General features: G+C 39.9%; 1 protein-coding gene and 1 long non-coding RNA gene across 2 annotated transcripts in view; one reads left to right on the top strand and one right to left on the bottom strand.

Annotated features, from left to right (window-relative positions):
• TFAP2D (transcription factor AP-2 delta) overlaps positions 1-2,703 on the top strand; it is a 47,036-nt gene extending 44,333 nt beyond the window's left edge. The window contains exon 7 of the mRNA XM_066314647.1: positions 2,322-2,703. Within this exon, the coding sequence (XP_066170744.1) occupies positions 2,322-2,541 (220 nt within the window). The 3' untranslated portion in view covers positions 2,542-2,703. The remainder of the gene's footprint in view (positions 1-2,321) is intronic.
• Positions 1-26,231, bottom strand: part of LOC136358710 (uncharacterized) — a 700,888-nt gene that overhangs the window by 308,489 nt on the left and 366,168 nt on the right. The gene's annotated exons all lie outside the window — the stretch shown is intronic.

The following is a 26,231-nucleotide window of genomic DNA, read 5'->3' as shown; positions in this document are numbered from 1 at the left end:
TATCAAATAGGTTTCCCATGTCCAGCAGAGCAAAAGGTGGCCCAAAAAATATATTGGATCATCTTCCATGTGGTTTTTATTTTTATATTTACAACATCCTACCAGTTGTCCATGTCTTGTAAAACCTCTTTCCCCTTAGTCCCTACATTTTCACTTTTTTCTAAAAGACCTGGAAAGACTGAGAAGCCAAGGTGCAGAGGAGACAGGTCACTGAAGTGAAATATTCCTATTTCTGACTGTCACATGGGTCTCTGCATCAGATCAGGATCTACTGATTTGGTGTCCAAGACAGGGAGTCCCTGTAGGGACAAAATCTTAACAAACAGGGAATCGGAAACAGTTCTTTTTCCTTGTCAGAATCACTGTGATGTGGGTTTTCTTTTCCCCTCACCCAAACCAATATAAAGTATTGATTTCTCAAAAATGCCCACAAACTTGAAAACTAGCTTCTGCTCCTTTCATCTTCTTTCTTCTCTAAGTGTGATTAAAATAACTGAAATCACTTCTGAAAATTTCAGCGGCATTTCGACCTTTGAAACAGTTTTTAGTTTATTTTTCTAAATGGAAACTAAAAATCTGGAGGGTTAGGACATAGTTTTTTTTATTTTCACACACCGCTTATCAAAATGAATCATTGTAACAAGGAGAACAACTTGGTTGCCCATAATAACTTTAGTTTTTTGGCCCTTTCATGGTCATCTTATACTGCACACATAATATTTAGGCAAATGGCACCAAAGTCAATTGCCTAAAAACTGGTTTCTAGTGTCAGGTCCCATATCCTACAGCAGCTGGGACATCCTGCAGTCTTGCATCCAGCTCTGGGGTCCCCAGTACAGGAAAGATGTGGAGCTGTTGGAGCAAGTCCAGAGGAGTCCATGAAGATGGTTTGAGGGCTGGAGCAGTTCTCCTATACGGAAAGGCTGAGAGGGTTGAGATTGTTCAGCCTGGAGAAGAAAATGCTCAGGGGAGGCCTTGGAACCCCTTCCAGTATCTTAACAGGCTCCATGATAGCTGGAGAGGGACTTTGGATAAGGGCATAGAGTGACAGGAAAAGGAGCAGTGGCTTCCCACTGACAGAGGGCAGAGTTAGATGGGACTTTGGGAAGAAATTTCTCCCTGTGAGGTTAAAGAGGCCCTGGCACTGGTTTCCCAGAGAAGCTATGGCTGCCCCTGCATCCCTGGAAGTGTCCAAGGCCAGGTTGGACAGGGCTTGGATCAATCTGGGATAGTGGAAATTGTCTCTGGCCATGACAGGGGGTGGAATGAGATGATCTTTAATGTCTCTTCCAACCCAAACCATTCTGGGATTCTCTGATCTTCACAGAGATGGTATCCAAGAGATGGGACCTGTGGAAAACTTGCACACTTCTGGATGTACAGGTGGCAGTCAAGAATTATGACAATAAAAATGCAGTTTTTAAAAAAATACCTTATTTAGATGTTTAGATGAAAGGTGCAACAAAGCAAATCTATACCAGTAAATTCAACACTACAGGGAATCATTAGGACTGTGTTATTTTTGCCAATAATTGTTTAGGATTGTCCATTAATTCTGCCTGGCTAAACCCAGCCCTATGTGAAAAATTTTCTGTTCATCTCTTGAGCCTGGGCATTGGCCAAGGGTATTGGCCAGGGTCTATTCCCAACAAGAACTTCAGATCTCACCCGTTGGATGGTCCAGGAGTTTAACAGCATGTATATAGTCAAATCATGCCAATTGTGCTGAGGGTTGGAGATGGTATCCTTGGCTTTGCTGGATTTCCTCGTGCAGATGCAGTCACATCTTCATATAGAATAACCAGATCGTATTTAAGAGCTATAATATCTCAGAATCACTGAGGTTGGAAAAGACCTCCAAGGTCATCAAGTCAGCCAAGTAGGATCCAGAATTGTGAATAAACCACAGAGAATTCCTTTTATTTACCCAAGAAGGGGGAGCCAGATTTTATGACTGGAAAATCATCAGTGCTGGAGAGATGAGGGCATGGATCCTGTCTTGGCTTCTCTGAAGTCAACAGCCCAGTGTCAGTCTGCACTTGCTGAGAGTCTATCCCATGGTGTTTCAGAACTGAGGCTCCACCAAAAACAACTTTTGAAGCTGTATGCAGTCTGCTCTTTGGCTCTATTCCTTTCTTTTCTCCTTCTCCCACAGGTCATAAATAGTTTAGGGAGCAAATCTTGAATTTTACTACACCAAAATGAGCGTACTGTAAACTCCTCAGTGTTTGTGAACGCACTGATATTTATGCGTTTGTGTGTGTTTCTCCCTCTCCTTTTTTTTTCCCCCCCTTTCCTTCTGTCTCCTTTCCCACTTGTAGTTTGATCACTCATGGTTTTGGAACTCCTGCAATATGTGCTGCCCTAAGCACTTTCCAAACTGTTCTCAGTGAAATGCTGAACTACTTGGAAAAGCACACATCGCACAAAAACGGAGGAGCGGCGGAATCCGGCCAAGGACACGCCAACTCGGAGAAAGCCCCCCTGCGGAAAACTTCAGAGGCTGCTGTGAAAGAGGGCAAAACAGAAAAGACAGACTAGCTACATCAAACAGAATCTATTTCGAGAGAGTCTTGCTGCTGATATTTTTTTTAAATATATATATCATTGAGGGCAATTTATCTCCGGTGGACCAAATCCCAAAAAAAAAAAAAAAAAAAAAAAGGAAAAAAAAAAAAGAAAAAAAAAAGAAAAAAAAGGGGGGTGGGGGGGAGGAAAAAATAGTAAAAGAAAATAAAAAAGGAAGATTAAAACAGAGAGAAAGAGAGAGCGTGCGAGAGGAAAGTATTCAACCCTAAGAACAGCAGTGTACAGTAATTGTGTGATGAAATTGTCACTTTTTAAAAATTTATGTTGCTCTAAACTGCTTTTTTGTGCACGTAGTATTTGATTGTTCTGAATGATACACTAACACTGTTTTTTATAAGCACTTCTGGACTTGGCTGAGGTGGCACATGAAATTTGAAGCACTTTCTTCTCCGGCAGCAGAGTTAGGGTCAGTGCATCAGTTGTGGGACACTCAATTCCAGCATCCTGACTTTGCTTGCATGCTGGATAGATTGAAAGAAGGGCTTCCTCTGTCCATTGGAAATGCCTGATCTACTCACCGTTGGGAAAACAATATGGAAATCTGGCAAAAGAGAAGTTCTTGGGTTCAATGAGCCATCCTGTACATGGGGATGTACAATAAAGCTGTGCTGGAATGAGGTCAGAACCTGTTGGAAAACTGTCCTGACCATTCAAGCAGCAGCCATGGTGTCTCTTGTGGAAAGAGCATGGCAGACTAAGCGGAAAAAAACCTTGATAGTCTCAGTAGGAGCCCTGATCCCTCTGTGAACTTCAGTTTAAATGGCAGCACGGGCTTCTGTCCTCTATTTCCTCAGCCCCTGGTCCCACAGCACTCTGCCATACCTGGGTCTCTGTTTAACACCATCAATGTAGGCAATTGGAGTCACTTTTTGTGTTGCCTTGATTTTATGATGCTTTGTTTTCTTCAACAGCTTTTTTTCTGCGGCTTTATTGTCTTTATAAATCCAGCTGAGGTGCAGAGGTCTAACAGAATCCACTCAGTAGAAATAATATAAAAACAAAATGATAAATAAGACAGATCAGCTTAGTCCACAGCAGCTGAGTGGTAATAACCTTGCTAATGTACTTTTGAAATATTGCTTTACCACCTACCATACATCCTCAGACAGAAAACATGGGAGCTATAGTCTGGACTCAAGACTCTTTGGGTATAGGGACTTTTTCTAATTCTTTCTTCAACAAGACCTTTATTCCATTCTTTTTCTTGTTTCTCTGACATCACCTTATTGAGAAATGGTAGGGAGGAATAGTATTACTGGGAGGGCTTGATGTGGTCCGTCTAAACTCTATTTATAAAGATCGACAGAACCAGACCTTTTCTTCCAAGGGACAATTCAATTCTTTCTGTGGTAGGAAAAAATATAGTTGTCCATGTGTAAATGTTTAGAGCCATTTGAGATGTTTTAGGTATCTAAGACAGCCACAGAGTTTTGACAGTTATGACAGTTTTGGAGAACTGGACTCACCTGGAGGAGGAGATGGAGGATCCCATAGACAGCACTAGATAACTGTGGGGGTGACAAAAGCCTCTCAGACACATTTTCACTTTCTAGAAGTTGTTAGAATTTGTTACACCTTGGGTGATCAGTTCAGACTAAACCTAGGGACTGAGGTGTTCAGAGCTAGATGCAAGGAAGGAAACTGGATTAACAAGATCACCCTCACCTTTCAAATTACAGGAGGTAATAGAGTGATGATGGCATGATGCTGTTCCTCTCAAGGTCAGTAAGGACGTTGCCATCACCATGAGAAAACACTCTAGGAGGTAAGGAGTCCCTGGCTGTCTGTTTAAAGAAGTCTGGGGAAAAAAAAAATCCTATGCTCTTGCCCAGATTTGTCCTTGCTCAGGGTAGGTGCATAAGTCAGACACCTTTTCTAGTGTTCTATCCAGTCACCATCCTGCTTTGAGGGAAACAGGTGTATCTCCATGGGACTACATCTCCTTAACACAACAATATCAAATAAGTGCCTCAAAAAATTTAACTTTATTTAATGAATTTAACTAATTTGTACCAGTACTTCTGGAGAAATGCCAAAATCAAATGAACAGTCCTCAAAAATGTCTTCAGCAGAAACGTTGTGGAACTGTCCTAGAACATGAAATACTTGAGTGTGAAAGTAGGCAACCATGATTAAAAGTGAAAAGGAAACTCATTCTGCTTTTTCTATTGCCCAAACTGAGGGAGAGGGAAGGGAAAAATCAAAAGTTTGACTGTGTCAGATAGGCAGATTTGTCACATCTGTAAAATATGTGCTGTAAAACAATTTAATTTGAACCTCAATTTCAAGATGTGGATAAATTTAAATTAGGTTTTGTTTGGGAAGAACTATAAGGAAAATACTTTTTAAATACTTTTCAGTTTTTTTCCCACTAAAGAATCAACCTTTTGGAGAAGGAGGAATAAATGGTTGGGCAAATATATCTGTGAAACTGTTGGGAAAGCAGCATTTTATTACCATCAAATTAAAATGCTTAACATTGGAAATAATAGGTATACAGCCTTATATGAAATATTTGGCTATTCAGAATATGATTCAAGGTCCCAACAATAATTTATTTCAAGACTTGTGTCTCTCGCTGTTATATAATCACCACGAGTGTCTGCTCTGCAGGCAATAGATTATTTTTGGCCTGGATTACTCTTTGATCTATTATTATTAATAAATCTGAGCACACTTCAAGCCCCAAAGCTTCCAGTTTTTGGCTTAAGGTCCCCTGTATATTTCTGTTAATGGTCCATGCAGATCTGATTCAACCTGGTTGAACTGCTATATGTTATTTCCATTAAGAAGTTGTTTCTATGTCCATGTCAAACGTTCTGGTTTTTCCCTTAGTACATTAGCACATTTTAAAAGCAAAACTCTCTTTTTAAAATGTGGCTGCAAGTTTGCTGACATTGACAGATTCTCTATTTTTCTTTATTTTTAATGGCACTTAATAATTTTCTTGAGTGAACTATAATTTTCACTGCCTTTTCTACTGAACTAGCTGTGTGGGCAGTTTGGTGTCAAAATGCCTTTAGTTTTTGACAATGGAACTTTCAGTGAGGTTTTAAGCAACGAATTCACTGATGTTCTTGTTAAAATCTCAGCCTAGGTTCTCATCCACTTGCATTCCTGTGCTGTCCATGGGAACATGCCTATGTTCCCATGTGGTATTTCTGGGGGTTTTATTATTTTCTTAGTCTTTGTCTCTGTGGAAACACTGCCATCCCAAAACACACTCATGATCTAGACAAACTTGAAGGAAGTTTCTGATTTGAAGTTAGTGGGTGCTCTCTGGTGTCAGATTGAAGTATACTTGCACCTCTTTGACTTGAAAATTTATCTGAAGAAAAAAAGGAAAAGAAAACTTCCTTTAAGAGATTATGGAGATGTTTATTCAATGTCAAAACCATCAAAGGAGTAGAGAAAAGTCTCCAAAGTTTCATGGCCAGGACAACAGGTCATTATGACTGTTGTACCCCAAAAATTGGTTATAACCCAAGTTCTATCTGAGTAGTTGGATCCTGTTGTGCTTCAGCCCATTGCTCAGCTCTGTATGAGTTACACCTTTCCCACCACCAACCTCAAAACATTTTAGATAGGTCCCTGAATTTACTCCTTATCCTAAGTCCTGGCACATTTGACTCACAAAGGGCAGCTTCTGACTCTTGGATTTATTAGCAAATCACTCACAGAGCAAACACACTGAGTAACCACAAATTTATTTTTCTAGAGCAAGGTGTTACTCACTGTGAGTACAAACAGCTCTTGTGCTGGCTAAGCTTAGAAGGTGAGTCTGGCAGACTAGGAGTAACATTGTCACCTCTGCCCTGAGATTTGGTTCTCGGTTCACACAGAGAACCATTTAGCACCATTGCATGGCAGACAGGTAATGCGGGAAAGGGAGAGTTTTGTCAGATGATGAGAACTGGAACAGAGCTCACCTGGCCTGTTAAGGGGAGGGAACAGAGACAAGTAGTGATGACTCTGCCACCTACAACTGAAGACTGTCAAGAACTGTATCCTTCATGCTGCCATCTTTAACCCTAACTCCTTCTGGGTGTCATTCTGTTGCCTTGGGGAACTGGCAGAAGGGGAGAATTTAGGCCTTTCATTTGCTTCCTTTTTAAAGATAGACACCAACATTTGTTGGGAAAAGACTTCAGCTCTCCAAATCAACATGGGATCTGCTCTTCGAAGCTTCTCTTTGACTTTTCCTAAAACCAGAAAAATCTGCTACAAAGCAGGCACAATGTATAGTCCTTCCAAATCCTGGCCCTCTGTGTAAATATTTCCCCGGTTCATCTCTTCCTTTGGACGTGACTCAGTGGCACAGGCGCAGCTCACAATTTTGCAGCCGGGCTCAAGAAGGGCTGTTTATTGTCCTAAGAGCCAGTTTTAACTTTACAATCTCTAACTGCTATTTTTTGTTTGTTTGTTTGTTTGTTTCCTAATACCAACAAGCAATTTTGGTCTTAGATGTCTTAGGTATCCAAAAGGGCTGCTGGTGAATTCCAAGGCCATTTGACTTTCATTTATCCTTTGGAGAAATAGTTCTGCTGCTCTGATTCTTTATTTCTAAGGACAAGAAGAAACAGATTAGTAGAAGATACAAGCCTGCAACACAAGGAAGAATCAATAAATTATACAGGAACTGTATTTATAAAAGTATCCTTTGCCTCTGCCCTCATTACAGGTTTAACAAGAATTCACATACAGCTGTGTGGGGAATGAGGGAGGAAGATAAAGTCATTTTCCTTTGCCAGGTGAAGGTCATTTGGAGAGGTCTGATCTTTTTTATTGCTATTCTTTACTTTTCTTTATTTTGTACAATTAATTCTGTTCTGTACAGCAGCTGTTGTGATTGTATTTAAATGTGAGTGCGCACTTGGTCACCAACAAAAAATGTCCTATTTATTGCTTTGGAGCTTTGGTTTGGTTCTTTTCCTTCCACTTAATTTAATTTATAATTCAGTGGTGAAAAACATAATCTTTTATATTTCTATTTCCTATACAAGCTACCTGTTTTACATGAGTCTATGAAGATAATGACCACATTTGATCAAACATTTCACGGCAATAAAATCTATGTTGATTTAACCCTGATCTGTCTGGTCCTTCCAAATAATTTCCAGCTCTGAATAAATTTTATCAAACTTCACCAGGAACCTGATCTATGACATTGCAAGACCTGGAATTTTCATTCAACAGGTAAGGCCTCCAAAGCAGAGAAATGATAAAAATATTATTCTGAAATTACAGCAAGGAATTCAGTTCATACAGAGATTAAAGTTGAGATTTATCCCACCTAAATGTGACTATGTTAAATAGTTATCTGGTCTACAGTCTGTTAACCAGATTTAATGTTTTTGAGTAAAGAAAAAGATATAATGCAAGGCAATTCATATTGTCCTAAAGCAGGAATACAAACTGGTTGAGATGATTTATATCAGATAGGTGGAAGATTAGATTAGGAAAAGCAGCAGGAATCCTCATAACGCAAAATTGATGCACCTTGCTAACCCTTGATGTTTAATATTTAGAGCCCCTCAGATGTGCTTTTCCCTGGAAAAATTGTACAGAAAGGTTGTGACAACGCTGGCAATCAAATCCTCAACCCCACAGCCTCAAACCATTTATTTAACTTTCTCCCTGAAAATTCACAGCAGTTAATTTCCAAGTCCTACTTTAGCCGAGGGTCTGGGCTAACTGCCACTGCTCCCACTCGAGATTTCAGTTCCAATATTGTGACACAGATGTTGACTCACTCTTTCCAGGCAGAAACAGCAGTCAAAAAAGGTCTTTAGATGTAAACAATTTCCTCTTTCAGGTATGACTAAAAGCTATTCTAGCTCAGAGGTTTAGCCAAACTTTCCAAAAACACATGGATCTAAAACCTTTCACTAAAAAAAAAAAAAAAAAAAAAAAAAAAAAAAAAAAAAAAAAGAAAAGTGGTTTTAACAGCAATTTTATAGACTTTCATATTCAAAACTATTTGGGAACCTGATGACAATCCTTCACTCTGGGTTGCTTCAGTACCTCTTTCAGAACTGACTTTCTGAGTAATTCCCATCAACACACCAAGGGCAAAGCTGTAGTAGCAGAAACTTCAGAAGAGTTTCAGGTAGAAAAGGAAATGCATTGGGAGGAAGTTCCCATATATTTGAACTTTTATTTTATCCAACTATCACCTCTGTTCCCTAACAAAAGCACTCTCAATAATTAATATTACCCCAGTAATATTCTTCTAGGAAATACAATTCCCCAGGTGTTACAGAGAATATCTCTAACCAATTCAGTATGTGCTCTTCTCCAGAATCAGAGGAAATGCAACTGTGACAAATGTGTCAGTCTTTCAAACACAGTCACACGAGAGGCTGCCTTTCCTGTTTCTCTTCACTTAAAGAAAATTTCACTAATTTTTCCACTCAATCCATTAAAACAAAAAGAAGACAATTCCACTGAGATTTGCAGAGGTGCAGTGCCAAAGTACAAGTCAATGTGCTAAAGTAGCCTCTAAGTTGCAGACAGTGCACCATACAAGATGAAAAGAAAAAAAAAAAGAGAAAAAATTAATCTGTCAGATTTTATATGCAAACTGCATACTGAGAGCTTGGGCAAATTTGCATTTAAAGTAAGTGACCAGGCAAAAAATGGATCAAATCTGTAAAAATTTTTTTACAACTGACCAAATGTCCTGAACTCCAGGAATTAGCAGAGTTGTTCAAGAATGTATGGTAATATTATCCTTTATTTCAACAGCAGAGCTTCCACTTATTATAAACGCTGGGTATTTATATTCTGCTGGAAAGTACAGTTTAGTTTTTAGGCAGGGACCAAAAGCCTAATCTAACAAAATCTAACCTCTTAACTCTTGTTCAGGTTCACCTTCCCATAAAAGAACATGAATAAGAAATTAATGGGAAATTCAAGCCTTAATGGAAAGGGCATTTTGCTCTGGGCAGAATTTATGTTGTGGAGGGGGTTTTTTTAATGGTAAGATATTTGAATTAGTGATATATAAATGGAGCTCCTGAAGCAACTCAAAATGTCAAGATTTGGAGGCTGGGCCTCTCTACCCTGTTTGACTTCCAGCGCCTCCCTAGAAGGATCAGGGTCTCATAGCTTCACTGTGTCTGTCAATCCCTTGTGTATATTTTGGATTCTCAAGGAAACCTGAAATGGTGTGGAATAAATGTACATTGCATTTGTCTTTCTACAGGCACAGCAGTAATATTTTGGTTCAGAGGCCCCCACCTAATCTTCCTCTTAATCTGGAGAAAAAGAAGCTGAGGGAAGACCTTATTGGTCTCTTACAAACACGTGAAGTAAGGTAGTAGTCAGGTGGGTCTTAGTCTCTTCTCCCAGGGAGCAAGTGACAGGAAGGGAGGAAACAGCTTCCAGCTGCACCAGGGGAGATTTAGATCAGATATTTAGAAGACTTTCATAATGGAAAATGTTGTAAAGCATTTGGAACAGGCTGCCCAGGGACATGGGGAAAATAACATGTGGAAGTGTCACTTGAGGACGTGGTTTAGAGGTGAACATGGAGGTGCTGGTTGGACTTGATGAACTTAAAGGTCTTTTCCAACCTTAATGATTCTGTAATTCTGCAATCCAAATTCTTAGACTGGGCATGTGATGGTGGGAAGATGATCCCATTACTGCCATCACCCAGAGCTATCTAGTTTTCACATGTGGGGTTGTTTTGTTTTGTTAATTAATACACTTAACAAAAACATTAATGAACCATTCTAGGTCATAATTATGGTCAGATAAATTAAGGTGTTATCAAAGCACTGAATCTTTGCCAGTTAACATGCAGTGTGAAGCCAGTAATAAAACTACACAGAAAATTAGGAATGGCCAGTAGAGAGCCTGTTAGTGGAACTGGATACTCTGTGAATAAACTGCTGGAAATACGCCAAGATATTATCTCCTTATCTGTCAAATTTGGATCTGAGAAATTAGTAGGAAAACTTTCTCTTGAAAATTACCTATGGTGTGAAAATTAAAATGAAAGATGGGCAGACAGACAAAAATTTTGCATAATGAGCTATGGACAGGTGCATGAGGAAAACAACTTAAAAATCATGATTTTTGAATCACATTAAAAGTTTATGGTCTTCCCCCTTTATTCCTCTCAGTTAAAACAAAAACCAGAAATCCTGTGTGGCAGAACTACTTTTGAAACCTACACTGGGGAAATATGCTTGTGGTGGCAGCAATTCTTTAAAAAAAAAAAAAAAAAAATTCATGGCTGATTAACTAACTAGCCAAGAAAGCTAGTTCTGTGGCAGCAGAAGAAGCTTTTGTGGACCAATTCTTTTACTTTTGTAGCAAAATGAATTGAGAGGTACCACTGGCCTTTGCCTGCATTGTTACCATACAATGGTAACTCCATTTAATCTGTCTTTCACTAGAACCCCTAAACAAAAGCACAGCTTTGCACAGGTCTGTAATTTTAGGCATAGAAGTCAGGTATAAATATAGACAGGTTGGTTACAGCAACTCCATTGACTCTGGAGGAGGCTTAGTTGAATTTAACACTTAACTCTTAAGTAGAAAGGGAAAAAAAACACACTAAACTTACCTTCAATTAAAATTAAACGAGAGGAACTTCTAATCACCACTAGTTCAGCTCAGGACTGAAATTGGTGCCATTAAAGGAAGAGTTGCACCAACCTTTTCTGTTGTCCATCCTGTCCTCCAGTTTTTCAGGTTCAATTCATCCACCAGATTTGGACAGTGTTTACAACTACAGTCAGTTTGTTGGTGTTACAGGCTCTGCTCCAGATTCTGTTATGAACCTGCTGAGTTGACTCAAGGTTGTTGTCTTAAGAAAAAAAAAAATCAGAGCACCTCAAAAATGGCCACTGTACAAACAAGCAAGAATGAGCACAGGAGGAATATTCCTCATGGAAACTAAAAGACTCATAGAAAGACAACACCAATGGGAAACCAAGCAGACACAAATGAAGTTTTAAATAACTGAGCGTGTTAGTTGGTTGGGTTTTTTGCAGTTTTGGGTTTTGTCCATTAGTGCTTCTAAACGGATTGATCTCTGGTCCTGAGGCAAACAGTCTGCATGGCCACACCTGTACGGTTAAACTTCAGCTGGAAACCAGACAGGGAACTGCTCCTGCTGTAAAGCTGTTTCCACCACATAACCAAGGAAGTGGTAACTTCCCTGATGTGTGATGTGTTCTGCAAGACACACAGGCAGCCGGGCCAGATGATCTATGGGCTCTTCCAGCTATTTCAATCACCAAAAACAATATTTGGGGCAGTGAATATAATTCAGTCTTTATTTATTAGTAAGTTTCAGCTCTGTAAATTTTTTTTTTCTTTTTGGTCAATTGCCTGTCAAATTATTAAGCTGCATCTCATTCATTGCTCATTCAATTATGACAGAAGGTGGATTTTGACTTTTCAATCTCTGCTGCTATTAGTGACTTCTGGGTGGCCTTTCTCAGAAGTCTGTGACCTCAGCTTTCATAAGCAGCTTCTTGCCACTTAGCTGCTTCTTTTGAGCAGTTGATTATGTTTCACTACATGAAATGTTCCTATCAGTCACTTCTGACACACAGATCATCTTGAACTTTGTTGAAAGTGGAGTAAAGACAGCCTGCCCTCTGGAAGGTCATTAAAAACATTCCATAAAATATCTGCACATAATTCAGATCAGACAAACCTGCTACAACAACTATGAACAAGGACCATGTGGGGAGAGAGACAAAGATGAAGCCAAAGCCAGAAGAAGTCAATCACAAATTAGCTCTTAGAGTGAGGTACATTTTTCATTTCATGATGTTGAAATAAGTGTTACAGAATTATGATGTGGACCTCCTGCAGCTCTTGTGTCATATCTGTCAGCCCCATATTTCAGGGAGTCTTGTCAGGATCAGAGGAAACCTCAGTGAGGTGAACATTCCCAGCCTTCAATGTGAAGGGCTGCATTGACTGTAGATACTGAATGACCCTGGAATTAAAGTAAAAGTCACACCTTGCAGACAAAATGAACAGCTATATTATTCAAATCATAATAATATGTGTCAATGAAGAGTATCTGCCTAAAATAATAATAATAATAATAATAATAATAATAGTAATAATGGCTCCCTGTTTATATCCCAAAATGCTAAAGCTTTCTTCTAATGTTAGTGGTGTTCTTATAATCCTTGGGATGACAAACAAAAGTCTGATTCACTGAATAATGTTTAAAGATGATTAGATAGTGTGTCTATTATTTACCATGGAGAACAATGTCCTCTAAATACCAGTTCAAAGAGAATCTCCTAGTTTCCTCCTTTCACCTAGTTACAGAATAGCCCAAAAGAGTGATAATTCCTTTTATTTTCCAATATCACACTACATCCTTGATTTCTGGTACTCAAATACCTTGGGGCTATCTTAATGACCCTGTTCAGCCTTTACTTGAGTCAATAACAAAATCCCCATGGACTTCAATAGGGCCAGGATTAATTCCAGACAGCTCTGTTTATTAGCAATACTTTTTCCCTTTATTCTGTGGAGCTTCTTGTACTCCTCACAAAAGCAATACAGTGTGGCTTTTCCCCTTGAAAAGAGCTGGTTACATCCAGACTGCACGAGAGGAAAGATCTCTGATATTGGTGCTTCCCTTTTTTCCTCATGCTTGGGAGACTGTTAGCTAATCCAAGGCAAAACTTTTCTAGGAGCTCTTCTAGCACTAGAAGAGTATGGGAGATCAGTAGAGAGGGCAGAGCAATGCTCAAGCTATTTACTGTTTTATTTTTGCTTCGGGACTCCCCAAAATTCCCATTCTCAAAAAATGGCAATGACAACACAGCTGGGTTCTCTTTATCCCCTGAAACCCAGGGGTTTGCTCTTCTCAGCTATCTCCTGTCCCACTAAAACCTACACTAAACTAAAACTAAAAACGTGTCCCACAACCACAGTGTATGTCCACTACTCAGCGGAACAACTCAGCCTGCTTCTGGGAGGAAGACACACAGGCCCATATATAATTATTGATCTGATTTTAATGTGTGTTATTTGTTTATATTCAGAAATGTGTGTTATCCATACAAAGGTTTTATTTTGTTGCCTTCTTTTCAGTTTCTGTTCCGCAGAGAATCTGTCAGATCATTATCAACAATTATTCTGATTTCATACCCATGCTGAGGGGACAATGTGGCAAAAGGAGTGGAAATGTTTTGGGCTTTTTCAGGTGATTTTTGATTTTCTCACATTTAACACATGGGATTTTTTTTCTGTACTCCATCTGAAACCATGGAAAGCCACTGTTTCCAGGTTTGTGAAATTTCAAGAATGAGAAGAAAGGGAGAGGGAAGATTTTAATAGCAGGGATCAGTCTAGTGCAATAATCAAACCAGAGCAGCAGGTCCTGTAGCCTCTCACAGCAATTATTAACTAGGGCCTCAAAAGAAGAAAAAAAGCTATGGATAAAAACAAAGAGATAATTTCATCTGTCGTTGCACAATTTCTTACAGTATGACAACTTGGGGACATTTCAAAAAAATTATCAGCTGTCTGGAAAATAAATATTTCTTTTTCATAACTTGGTGAAGCATAGAAGCTAATTTTTTGCTAAAAATTTCAAAATATGAACAGAAAAATCCACATAATTAGATACTTATCAGTCTGGCATCAGTTCTGTTCCCACAAATGAATTATCTGACTGAGGACTCAATTAATAAAAAAATTAAAGGAGGATAATGTAATTAACACTAATCAATATGGGTTTACAGAAAACAAATGCTGTCAAATAAATTTGTTTTTCTTCCTTTTAATGAGATGACAAAATGATCAAGTTCTAGAGTACATTTAACTTGCAACCATAAGGATCTTGACTACAAATATAACAATCCATCAAAATTCTAAATTACATAAATGAATATAAATCTATCTATTTGATCCAGAAATGAATGAAAAAGGGGGAAAAATGATTAAACATGTAAATTCCTAAAAGAGTTTCAGGTTTGAGTTCCTGCCCTTATAATAGTTTATATTCTCGTTGATGAGAATAAATAATGTCATTGATGATAGTGTTTGTAATTTGACTGAGAGATTGCAAGAAAAACTGGTTAAGGGGAAAAATGTACCATGATTTGGATTTTTCAACAAGCTGGATGTCAGTAATCAACTTATTAAAAGATGAAAAAGGAATTTCTACATTTTAGGAGAAAATACTTTTTTTCCCCCTAATGAAATAGTGGAGTCTGCTGTGCAAAGCACCAGCTCTGAAAGAGAATTTTTTGGTTGTAGTGGGTGATCCACCTACAACTAAAAAAACATGAGCTTGAACTTGAGGGCAGAAGGCCAAGTGTCTTGTGTGTGACTAAACAAAAGGATATAATGTACTTATCCATAAAGGTCATGCTGCATCTGTCACAGGTATGAAGCAACAGCACATGGAATATGAAGCTGATTTCTGACACATTCCTTTCATAAAGCTGTTGGAGAACTGAACCAAGGGATGTGGCACCATCACCAAAACATTTTCTGAATCTTTGCAGAAAATACCTGGGCTCCTGGTGGACACCCAGTTGGATGTGAGCCAGCAGTGTGTCCTTCACACCAAGGTGGCAAAGTGGTGTCCTGGGCTGCCCTAGAGGTGTTGGAAGCAGGAGAGGGGATCATTCTCCTCTACTCAGCACTGGTGAACTCACAGCTTGACACGATCTGCGTGGGGCCAGAATGTTTTCAGCTCCACGAAGGTGCATCACCTCCTGAGGGTTGCCAGCAGTCTCAGAAAATGGATTATAAAAATAATGAGACGGCATAATGGGAGGTGTTTGGAAAAATAAAAGGGTTTATTTAAGATGAAAATAACAAATGATACAGAACAAAAGAGAAATAAGCCATGCAAGGTGCAGAGAGGTCCTTTACACCTGCTAAGACACCCCAAAACTGCAGAAGAGTCTCTGTGCTCACCTTTAAGTATCCTTAACAATCTAGGTGGGGTTTTTGCCTCCTGCCCAATAGAAATAGCTACAGGTCTTGAGGTGCAGGTCAAGGATCCAACAGGTGCCTTTGTCCTGGCACAAGGCTGATTCTGGTGAGAAGAACATCAAAGTTTCTGGTTCTTTGCCCTATAAGTGAAACAAAGAATGAAACCCAAATCCTTTCCTAATATGGGAACACCTGCTAAGGTGGGAGTGCACTGCTACAACAGCCACATCCAGTTCAAGGCTTCTCAGTGCCAGAGGGACGTGGGCAGACTGCAGAGAGTCCAACAGAGGACCCCTGAGTGATTCAGGTTCTGGAGCATCTCTCATGAGGAAAGGCTGAGAAAGCTGTGACACATTAGCCTTGAGAAGAGAAGGCTCAAGGGGGATTTTATCCATGTACCTATAATTCCATGGAGGGAGAATGCAAAGGGAACCGGGCCAGGGGTGTCCAGTGAAAGGACCAGAGGTCAAGTGCACCCACTGATACACAGGAGGTTCCTCTGAACAGCAGGAAACACATTTTTATTGTGAAGGTGGCCAAGCACAGGCACAGGTTGCCCAGGAAGGTTGTGGACTTCCCTTCCTGAAGATATTAAAAGTCGTCTAGATATGGTCCTGGGCTCCAGGGCTGGGTGGCCCTGCTTGAGCAGGGGAGATGGACCAGATGGCCTCCAGAGGTCCCTTCCAACTTCAACCATGCTGGGATTCCATGAAGTATAAGAGGTTCCACCATATAATGAAAGACAAAACACTCTTAATTTACTCATCTTATCAGCAAGGTGATACAGGGAACTGCAGGAGTTAACAGATACCCCCTATCAAATGATTTTACTGTTCAGGGATTCAGTTTCAATAAAACCCTGAATGGAAAATAGATTTATATCTTTATCAGATGTAATGATTAAGAAAGGAACAATTTATTAAATTAGACAAAGATTTTATGTCCATAGCCTTAAAAAGTGAAACCAAGACAGTGTTATTATTAGTGTTTCTGCAGGAACATTGTGGCTCATCCAACAGTTGTTCCATGCAGATTTTCTGGCCTGTGCTCTGCATGAGTTACATTAACTGAGCAATTGCAGCTTTTGTTTCCACAAAGCTGTGATCCTTCCGCAGTTCCTGGTCTATCTTGTGGCTATTTTCATGACTTGCACAAAATAGATTTGCTGCTCTACTTTAGACTAATTCCATATTCAGAAGATGCACAAATGGAAACCCCCAGGGAATGAGAGAAGCTGACCAAACAGCAGCACCCTTCATCTGCACAAGAAATCCTGCATAATGAATTTTGACATTAGAGGGAACTTTGCTGGATGTTGTTCTTGGTGTTGCAACATTGATCCCTTTTATTTTTTGTCAGCCAGGCATCTTCCTGATGTTCCTGCCTCTGGGATGTGATCAAGTTGGTTGGTTGGGTGGTTTTTTTTTTGATTAATTGTGTTCAAGGGCAGGTTGGACAAGGTTTGGAGCAACCTGCAGTGGTGGAAGGTGTTCCTGCCCATGGCAGTGTGTTGGAGTGAGATGGTTTCTAAGGTGCTTCCTGACCCAGACAATTCTGAGATTCTATGATTCTATAGATGATGATTAACAACAAACAAGGTAAGTCAAAATGGAGTTTCAATAAAGAAATTGGTGTGTACAAGGTCATGCACACAGGAGCAATCCAAGCAGGGCTAGGAAAGGGAAGCATTCTCCTAAATTCCTATCCCACTTTCCACTACACTGATCAATGTCCCTCCATTTGTACCCCATATGCTTAAAGGAATATTTCTGATTTATGTTTTTATTGAATTTTTACAGATTCATCATTAACTTATAATCAACACTAGTTACAAGAGAGGCTCTATCAAAAAAAGCAGCAAACAAACAACAACAACAAAAAAAAAACCAAAAACAAAGACTGAAACAAGGTTGGTCATTCAGGGAACTCTGACACTGTTCTTGTGATTGCAGCATGTGAGAAAACTCAGTTTAAAGCCCCTGGAAAAAAAGTGGGGCCCCAAAAAACTTATGATTACCCTGCCAGAGAAAAAATTGGCCATAATGAACCTTAGTAACAAAGACCAACGTTGTTAAAAGCAGCAATACTGAGAGACATTTTTTAAAGAAGTGTTGTCACTGTTTTATCCCCCTTTAGGAAGATATTCTGAAACTCCATAAACATATCTGTTTATCAAAGTGCAGATTTTCATATTCTTTGCATTGTAAGTTCTCTTCTGGTAGCCAAATAAGATCATTAGATGTTAATTTCAAAAACTAGGAGTGGGAGAAAAGCTAAAATTTGAATTTTCAAATTTCTCATTTTAATAGTTGAGAGCAAAATGTTTAATTTCAGAACTGTTAAAAATGATTCATTTACACTTGCTCATTCTTATGCCTGTTAGGCAAGAAACATTGACTTTTATTGTGCTTATGCATTTATAATATGAAAGAAATTATATACAATTACCTTAGTATTACAACTCTAAATTGCATGTTTATATTAATATTAATATCATGTTCTATCACTAGAATGAATATTGCATGGAAAGCAGTGAGGATGCAGTTAACCTAAATCAAACAAGTTTTTGCCTAATTTTTTAGGCTATATCTGAATTATTTGCCATGACTTAACTAACACAGATTCTTTATATCCATATTAATAAACTTTAAGTGACTGAATGGACTCTAAATCAAGGTGACCATATTGGTTCAGACTCCTGGGAATAATGTCTGATCTTTCCTGCCTCCCAGACTGTGCCTGAAATTTCTGATAGAAGCCAAAACCGTGTCAGGATCTTGTGAACTTCTGAGGAACAGGAAAATTGAGTAACCAGAAATGTTCCTTGTCAGATATTATGGGAAGGGAAGGGAAGGGAAGGGAAGGGAAGGGAAGGGAAGGGAAGGGAAGGGAAGGGAAGGGAAGGGAAGGGAAGGGAAGGGAAGGGAAGGGAAGGGAAGGGAAGGGAAGGGAAGGGAAGGGAAGGGAAGGGAAGGGAAGGGAAGGGAAGGGAAGGGAAGGGAAGGGAAGGGAAGGGAAGGGAAGGGAAGGGAAGGGAAGGGAAGGGAAGGGAAGGGAAGGGAAGGGAAGGGAAGGGAAGGGAAGGGAAGGGAAGGGAAGGGAAGGGAAGGGACCCCTCTATTGCTTGTGCTGAAGATCACAGTGCAGTATGTTCAGCACACTCTGAAGGGAGAATCCAGGGAATGGTGTAACTCCAGACACATTATGAGCAATTTTGGGAGCCTGAAATGCATTTCCCGTATAGATGCAGTTTGCTGACTTTGCTACGTCTTCTTTCATGTACCCATATTTTTTTTCTCTCCCTAAAGCATTGCCTGTGGTCATATTTTCTGAGTGCCTACTGCTAGAGAGCAAGTTAAGAGAATGGAAAAATTAAAAAGCAGAGGGGCTGGGAGTGATACTGGAGGAAAAAAAGCTATATTCTCAAAACAGATAATGGTCCAGGTCTTAATTTTTCTTCCCTTCACTTAAAACTGATCAACTCTCTCCTGCCATGAAATTTAAATATATAATTTGCTCTACTACCTGCATCTTAAAATGGAAAAGCTGTATTTCATCACATAAATATAATTTAATTTTTTTTGCTAAATCACATACAAACGCTTTGTTTCCACATAAGTATAGCTGAACTAAATTAAACTAATAAAAATGGAATCTCCTAATTTCCTGACATTTTAAATGCTCACTAAAACTAAGACCTCCCTTTAATGGGTGCAGTTTTCCTATTCTTGATTTTGTGACTCTATTCAGGTATAAGAAGGTTGTTTAGGAATGGAAAAAATAGAGAAATAAAAAGGTTATGCTTTATTCAGATACACAAGCTAATTTCAGTGATAGTCCAATATCCCAGCTGAGAAAAATGAAATATAATCTGACTGATTTCAAATTTTCAAGGAAACAAGTTCGGTGACTTTTCTGTGTGTTTTGTTTGGCTTCTAGGAGGAAGAAGGTTTAGAAAGGATTATTTCACTTTCAAAAGGTGAATGTGGAGACAAAGGGGACCATGCAGCAGCGACAGCAGCTCTTGAGACTTTCTAGCCTCCTCTTTGTGTTCCAAGGGATAAATCATCCAGTGGTAGATAGTGAATAAGGTCTTCAGTTTAATACTAATTCCCTTTAATTCCGTATCACCTAACTCCTGCTTTTCCTGTCAGTCAGGGACTGCTGCCAGGTTGGCACTCAGTATTCCTGTTCAAAGAGGTTTTGGTCCTAACACAAGGAAATACAGGGCAACAACATGGGCAATCCAAGCTCGTCTGGTGGGGCTGTAGGACCTGAGCAAGGCTTTGGGCTTCCTGTCTTAGGGAGCCAAGCACTTCTGAAGTTCACTCAACCTGAGCTGAGTACCCACATAAGAACAAAATAAAGATTAAAGGATAGTGGAATGAGAAAAAAAAAGGCCTGAAACATTCTTCATTCTTAACCTGAGAGATCCAATTGTTGCCTCAGCTCCAGAGGGTTTGGGGTCTGTAGGAGAGTTCTGAAGAGGGGATGCAGCCAAAGCTGCATCCCACCCATCCCACCCACAATTTCCCACATTGTCTCAAGGCTGGGATCTTTGTTGGCATCATGTACCTGAATTTCTTGGAGGAAAATAAAATAGGCAGTACAGAGGGATAAAACAAATGGATTGCACACAAAATTAATCTTGGACACAAGAGTTTTCCTCAGCATAGTAATGCAACAAACTCTTGGAGGGGTTTTATTTTCCAAAGACCCCACAGACTGTGTGAGGCTTCATGTGAGAGAAACTGGACATGACCCATCCATGTGAGGGTTCACCAGGTGAGGTTCCTGACATGAAAAATTGGTCACTAAATGAGTACCAGAGATAAGTGAGTGACATTTAGACAAATGTGACAATTAGACAAAATCAGTGTCTTCAGTTTTGGGCCCCTCACTAAAAGAAGGTGCTGGAATGGGTCCAAGGCAGGGAAATGACACTGGTGAAGGATGTAGAGAACCTGTCCTGTGAGGAATAACTGAGGGACCTGGGGTGTTAAATGTGGCAAACAGTTTGGACCTGTCCATAAGGGTTCAACACAAGTGGTTGAGCTTCCCTGCCTTGTTAAAACCTGCTCTAGGTAACTTTCTTTCTGCTGAGTTTGGTGATGCTTTTCCTTGAAGAAAGCACTGGTAGGTTCAGGAAAATGAAAAATAATGGGGACAGGATTTTTAGCAGGGCCTCTAATGACAGAGCAAGGGTTTTAAACTGAAAGCAGATGGATTTGGACTAGATATAATGAAGGATTTTTTCAATGAGGATGATGAAACACTGGCACAAGTTACCCAAGAGTTGATGGATGTCTCTTTTCTGGAAAGGTTCAAGGTCAGGTTGGACAGGGCTTGGAACAACCTGACATAGTTGAAGATGTCATGAAGATGCTCATGGCAGGGTTTTGGACTAGACTAGACTTTAAAGTCCCTCTCCAGTTCAAATTATTCTATCATCCTCCAACTGTCTGATTCCATGAAATACCTTGGTTATATCTGGAGATGCAAAAGGAAATACAGATTTACCAGAAAACATTATGTAAAGTTTGATTTTTAAAAGAAGAATCTTGGTATTATTCACAAAGAAAAGGTATAAAGCGCTTACCAAAGCAATGATTTTGTAAATCCATTAGTAGGCTGGCAGTAAAATTTGAGATACCTGCAATACAAACTAAGAAGTTTATAATTTAAAAATAAGGTTAAAAAAAAAATACTGATCTCTGAAATACACGTTAGAATATACAGAAGAAGAATATCAGGAGAACAAAAGAGTTGGTTAGGAGGAAAAGGTACCAAACACACTCAAAAAGCCTGGATTTTGCCAGAACTCGGAAATCTGCCTTTCCATGAGCTCAGCGAGCAGCAGAGGGCGCTGGGATAAACGGATTTCTTTTAAACTCCAGCCAACAATACAGGTTTGCTCCTAGCTGGATACTGAGGGAGATAGACTTTTATTTGTAGAGATCCGTGCTAGATTTAAAAGGCAGAACAGGATTTAAAGCCCATTTCTGAAACAGGACCTTGATTAGGGGCAGGTAAAATTTAAAAAAACAAACTAACAAAAAAAGAACACACAATAACAACAATAATTCTGGGAAAAGCATATGAAATAAAGGTTATTTCATATTCAATTACAATTTTTTTGAATTACAATTTTTTACTGAATTACAAATTTTTTTCCGAGTTCTCAACAAAGTAGCCATCCTGTTATTGTAGGCTGGCCTTCCAGGGCTATTAACAGATAGTTCATTGGGATAATTAGGATATTCAACTGAGTCTCTATTCTCGCTATTCTATTGTGAGTAATACAGTATTGAATATGGGACGTAAAAGATTTATTCTGATTTTAATATAGAGGTTTAAACACCGAATGACCTGTCAATCTAAAATCAATGTAAATAAGAACCTGCAACTTTATCCTTAAGGAGGAAAAAATCATATCAGCATCATTTCTAGCAGAGGAAATACGTGGGTGTTTGTAACTCCCAAATATGGACCAGGACCTCTTGGAACAAGTACAGAGTAGAAAACAAATATGCTCTGAAGATTGAAGCAGACAGGCTGAGAGAATTGGGGTTGTTCAGCCTGAAGAAGAGAAGGATCCAGGGAGACCTTAAATCCCCTTCCAGAGCCTAAAGAGGCTCCAGGAGAGCTGGAGAGGGACTTGGGACAAGGGCCTGGAGGGACAGGACGCAGGGAATGGCTATAAACTGAACGACAGGAGCATTAGAATGGATATGAGGAAGAAATTCTTCCCCGTGAGGGTGGGGAAGCCCTGGCACAGGTTTCCCAGAGAAGCTGTAGCTGCCCCATCCCTGGAAGTGTCCGAGGCCAGGTTGGACAGGGCTTGGAGCAACCTGGGACGGTGGAAAATGTCCCTGTCCGTGGCAGGGGGTGGGAAGGAGGGCGATCTTTCGCTCGGTCGGAGGGCAGCGGCTGCTGCGGGGAGCGAGTCCCCATCAGAGGGCGCCGCTGCCCCGCCGAACGCGCTGCGAGCGCCGCGTCCCGCCGGCGGCGGGGCTTCAGCGCCGGGGGAGGGCTGAGAATAAAGGCAGCCTGAAAATAATAATAATTGTAAAAAATTATGACATTTTAACATGCCAGGTTGAGGTTACAGTGCCCGCGCAAAGCTCACCGCTTAAAACCAAACCAAACCAAACCAAACCAAACCAAACCAAACCAAAAACAAACCCGCCCCAAAAATCGGTGTTTTCCTTGGGAGGGATGGGAAAAGCGCAACGCAGGCTGCCGGGAAACCACTGGCTTTCCTTTTTTTTTTTTTTTTTTTTTTTTTTGTTTGTCTTTTTTGGGGGGGGGGGTGGGGTGGGTGTTTTTTGGTAGTTTTGAAAAGTATGAGTTGTAGCGGTCAGTTTTGGGCGCGTGTGTCTCCTTTTGGACGCAGGGCTCCTTGCACGTTAGAGGGATAAATCGGTGCAAGTGTTGCTGCGTGGAATTCCTGAATTAGACCAGGGGCAGCTGAGGGGGTGGGAGTGCAAAACCAGCGCAAAAATAAAATACGAAGAACCTTGCTTTTCCAAATGAGCGCTTGTTCGTTTGTCACGTTTTGCAAATGCAAGAGAATGTAATAATAGCGGGGTTTAAAAGTCAGAATTCTGTCTATACTAGCATTGGTATAGACAGAATACTGCCTATATCAATATGTTAGCACGGAGCGAGTGGACGTCAAATCTATTTTAGAGTCTTTTTTTTTTTTTTTTTTTCGCTCCCCTCCTCTCCCCTCCCCCAGCTAGCAGAGCGTATTTAATTCAGGGTGCCACGGAATTGTGAAGCATTAGCCATCACGAAGCTCATTCACTCTGCCCTGTGCCAGCCTTCACGACTCAAAGACTTTCACAAAAGTGACGGCAAACTGTCCCTTTATGAGCCTGGCATTTTTCTAAGAGGGTCATTGAGATCTATAGGTGCGTAAGGGTGGCTGCATGGGTATCCCCGCACGTCCCCCTGCAAACAGCTCACATCCTTCCTCCTTTTTCGGCGTTTCTTACCCCATTTCCTCAGCTGAAATGATCAGTCCAACCCACTCAAAGATGTGCCCTTTTTCTGCTCCTCCTCAGTGCAGCACTGGCTGTGCTGAGAAAAAAAAAAAAACCCTCGTATCTGCTTTAATAACTTCTAGCAAGACCGTTGTCCAGCTCCTGCTGTAATATCTGGCCACTATTTGCCTCCTGCCTTTTGTGGGTTGAGGTTTCAGAAGAAGATGCGCACTGTGAAATGGGGAGGGGTGGCAGGGTGGTGTAGAGGCTGAGGGAGAAGGGGATGAATTTATAAATTCTGCCTTAATTTGAGGCTGAAGCGAACAGAAAAAGCAAAGCCCACCCTTCCCACCAGCCAACCACACAGCAGCAAATGTGTCTCCTGATGAAGTTCTCCTCGTTTCCGAGATTATATATATATATATAAAAGCATCTTTACCTGTAGGACCTTTGAAAGTACAAAGGACACTGTGCACTTTCCCACAGGATCCAGTGAAGAATAACAAAGATTTGTAGGAACCTTATAGGCAGAGCTCGAAATTCCCAGAGACAGGACCTTGAATTTAGAAACACCTTCTTTCTCTCTGTCTCTCTGCCTCTGTGCCTCATCTTTTTTCCCCATCTTTTTTCCCCTCCTGGTGCACCAGCCCACTGCAAAGCTCGATTGTTTCCTTTCAAAGGCAGAGATGGGCTCTGCTGCCTGTGTCGGCTCTTTGCCGTGCAACGTGTTAAAAAAATCGGACAATGCGAAGGAGGGTTTGCCTGGGGTGGGGGAGGAAAAAATAAAGGTTAAAACTGGTCTAACTCCTCCTCTCCCCTTCCAAACCAAGGGCTACCCGGGAAATGCACAAATCCAACTCTATTTTTAATCGTTTTCTGAAAGTAGTAAACGCTATTCAAATGTGTGCACAGAAGGGTTTGCTAAACTCCTTTATTTTTCCCTTTATTTTTCCCCTGTATTAAGTATTTCTAAGTTATAAAATATACAGTCCAAGCCTGAAGTCTAAGCCTTTCCAGTGGAAATCATTGATCTAAATTTACTCTTTTTAGATTTGCTTGAATGTGCTTTGATGAGACGCTGTTTTGGTGTTTAACTGCATATGAAGAGGATAATTTCTGGACATGTAAATAAAAGCATATAGCATGTGGGAAAAAGCATCATATCTCGTTGTAGCACAGTGCAGAGGCAACTTATCCTTTATTTTATCATGGGGAGGATCAAAAAAAATATTAATTTAATATCATCTATCTATCCATGCATCCATCCAACCATCTCCTAAAATAGCAGATATATGCACTGCATAATACGTGCATACAATCCCTCTATATCAACATATATATGTGTAAACATATAACTAGATTCACAAATATTCATATAAATACATTCCTATATGAACTGACAAGGTTTACGGGCACATGTGCATGTGTAACATGCAGTCTCCATGTGCCTACATGTGGAAGAATATATATAATTTACATATCTAAATGTGGCCACCAATATGTCTATACACGGGAAAAAAGTTGCCCGTTTGGAGATATATGTGTGTATATGTGCCTGTACGTGTAAATCTGTGAACGTGCAGCTGTGTGTATGTGTATAATTTTATATGCCTGCCTATAAGTGTCTATATGTGTGTATATGTCTATATCTAGTCACATATATGTCTGTAGCTATATGTAACTATGTAACAGATAATGTTTTTTACTATCCGATTGAGGTAGGCTTCTGCAGCCTATTGTTTCAGACAACAGATATAAGTTGCGATGGAAGAGGAACGTCGGATTTGGTGTCTGTCCCCCATTTCCAATTATAGATGGATCATTACAGACAGAGAAGTACTGAGAATCCAGACATCTGCTCTTCACATGAATGCACTCACCTCCTAGAGAACAGCCTGCCATCATGCTCTGGAAACTGGTTGAAAATGTCAAGTATGAAGATATCTATGAGGTGAGTATATAATATGCATATGACTAAGAGAGTATATGTATATTTAAATATACATCTAGCATATAGATACAGGCATGGCTTTATAATACATATATAGCTATACATCCAGGCAGAAACAGAGACATACACCAGCACACACGAATATAGAGATGGGGAACCGAGACTAAATGCTTAAATGCTTATTTATTTGCATGTTTGTATTCAGCATGCCAAGCCCTAAACTTTTTAATTTTTTTTTTTTTTCATGGAAAACCTGTTTGATGCGATTTAAAACATCAAAGAAATGATCTGGGGATTGGAAGGAGGCAACTTAAAGGCAAGAGTTTTGAGTGTTTAGACCTCCAATTATGTATAATTCGATTAAATATGGACGAATGTTGAGGACAATTTAAAAAGGAGAGAAAAATAGAAAAGAAACACAATCCGGTAATCAGGGACAGGATGCATTTCTTTCTTTTATTTTTTTGTTTTGCAATTCCAAGCCCAGCTCAACCTGAATGTGGATTTATTATTATTATTATTATAGCTTTTTCTTGTTTTCACAATCGGATACTTTTTTTACGACTTTTTGATACCTGTACACCAACAGATAAGATGTGCATGTGTACATATATTGGCATTAATCAAGCGGCACATTCGTTCTCGTGCGTGTGTGAGCTCACACACCCGAACCGATACAGTCAAAGGCAGCTCCGCACAGTCCGCGGACACGAAAAGTTGTGAGCTTTATCTAGATCTCCTTTTCGAGGTCAAAAAGCAAA

The sequence above is a fragment of the Sylvia atricapilla genome, chromosome 3 (assembly GCF_009819655.1).
Source record: "Sylvia atricapilla isolate bSylAtr1 chromosome 3, bSylAtr1.pri, whole genome shotgun sequence".
Taxonomy (NCBI): domain Eukaryota; kingdom Metazoa; phylum Chordata; class Aves; order Passeriformes; family Sylviidae; genus Sylvia; species Sylvia atricapilla.
The sequence above is the reverse complement of the archived record's forward strand: the minus strand, read 5'-3'. Positions and strand labels throughout refer to the sequence as shown.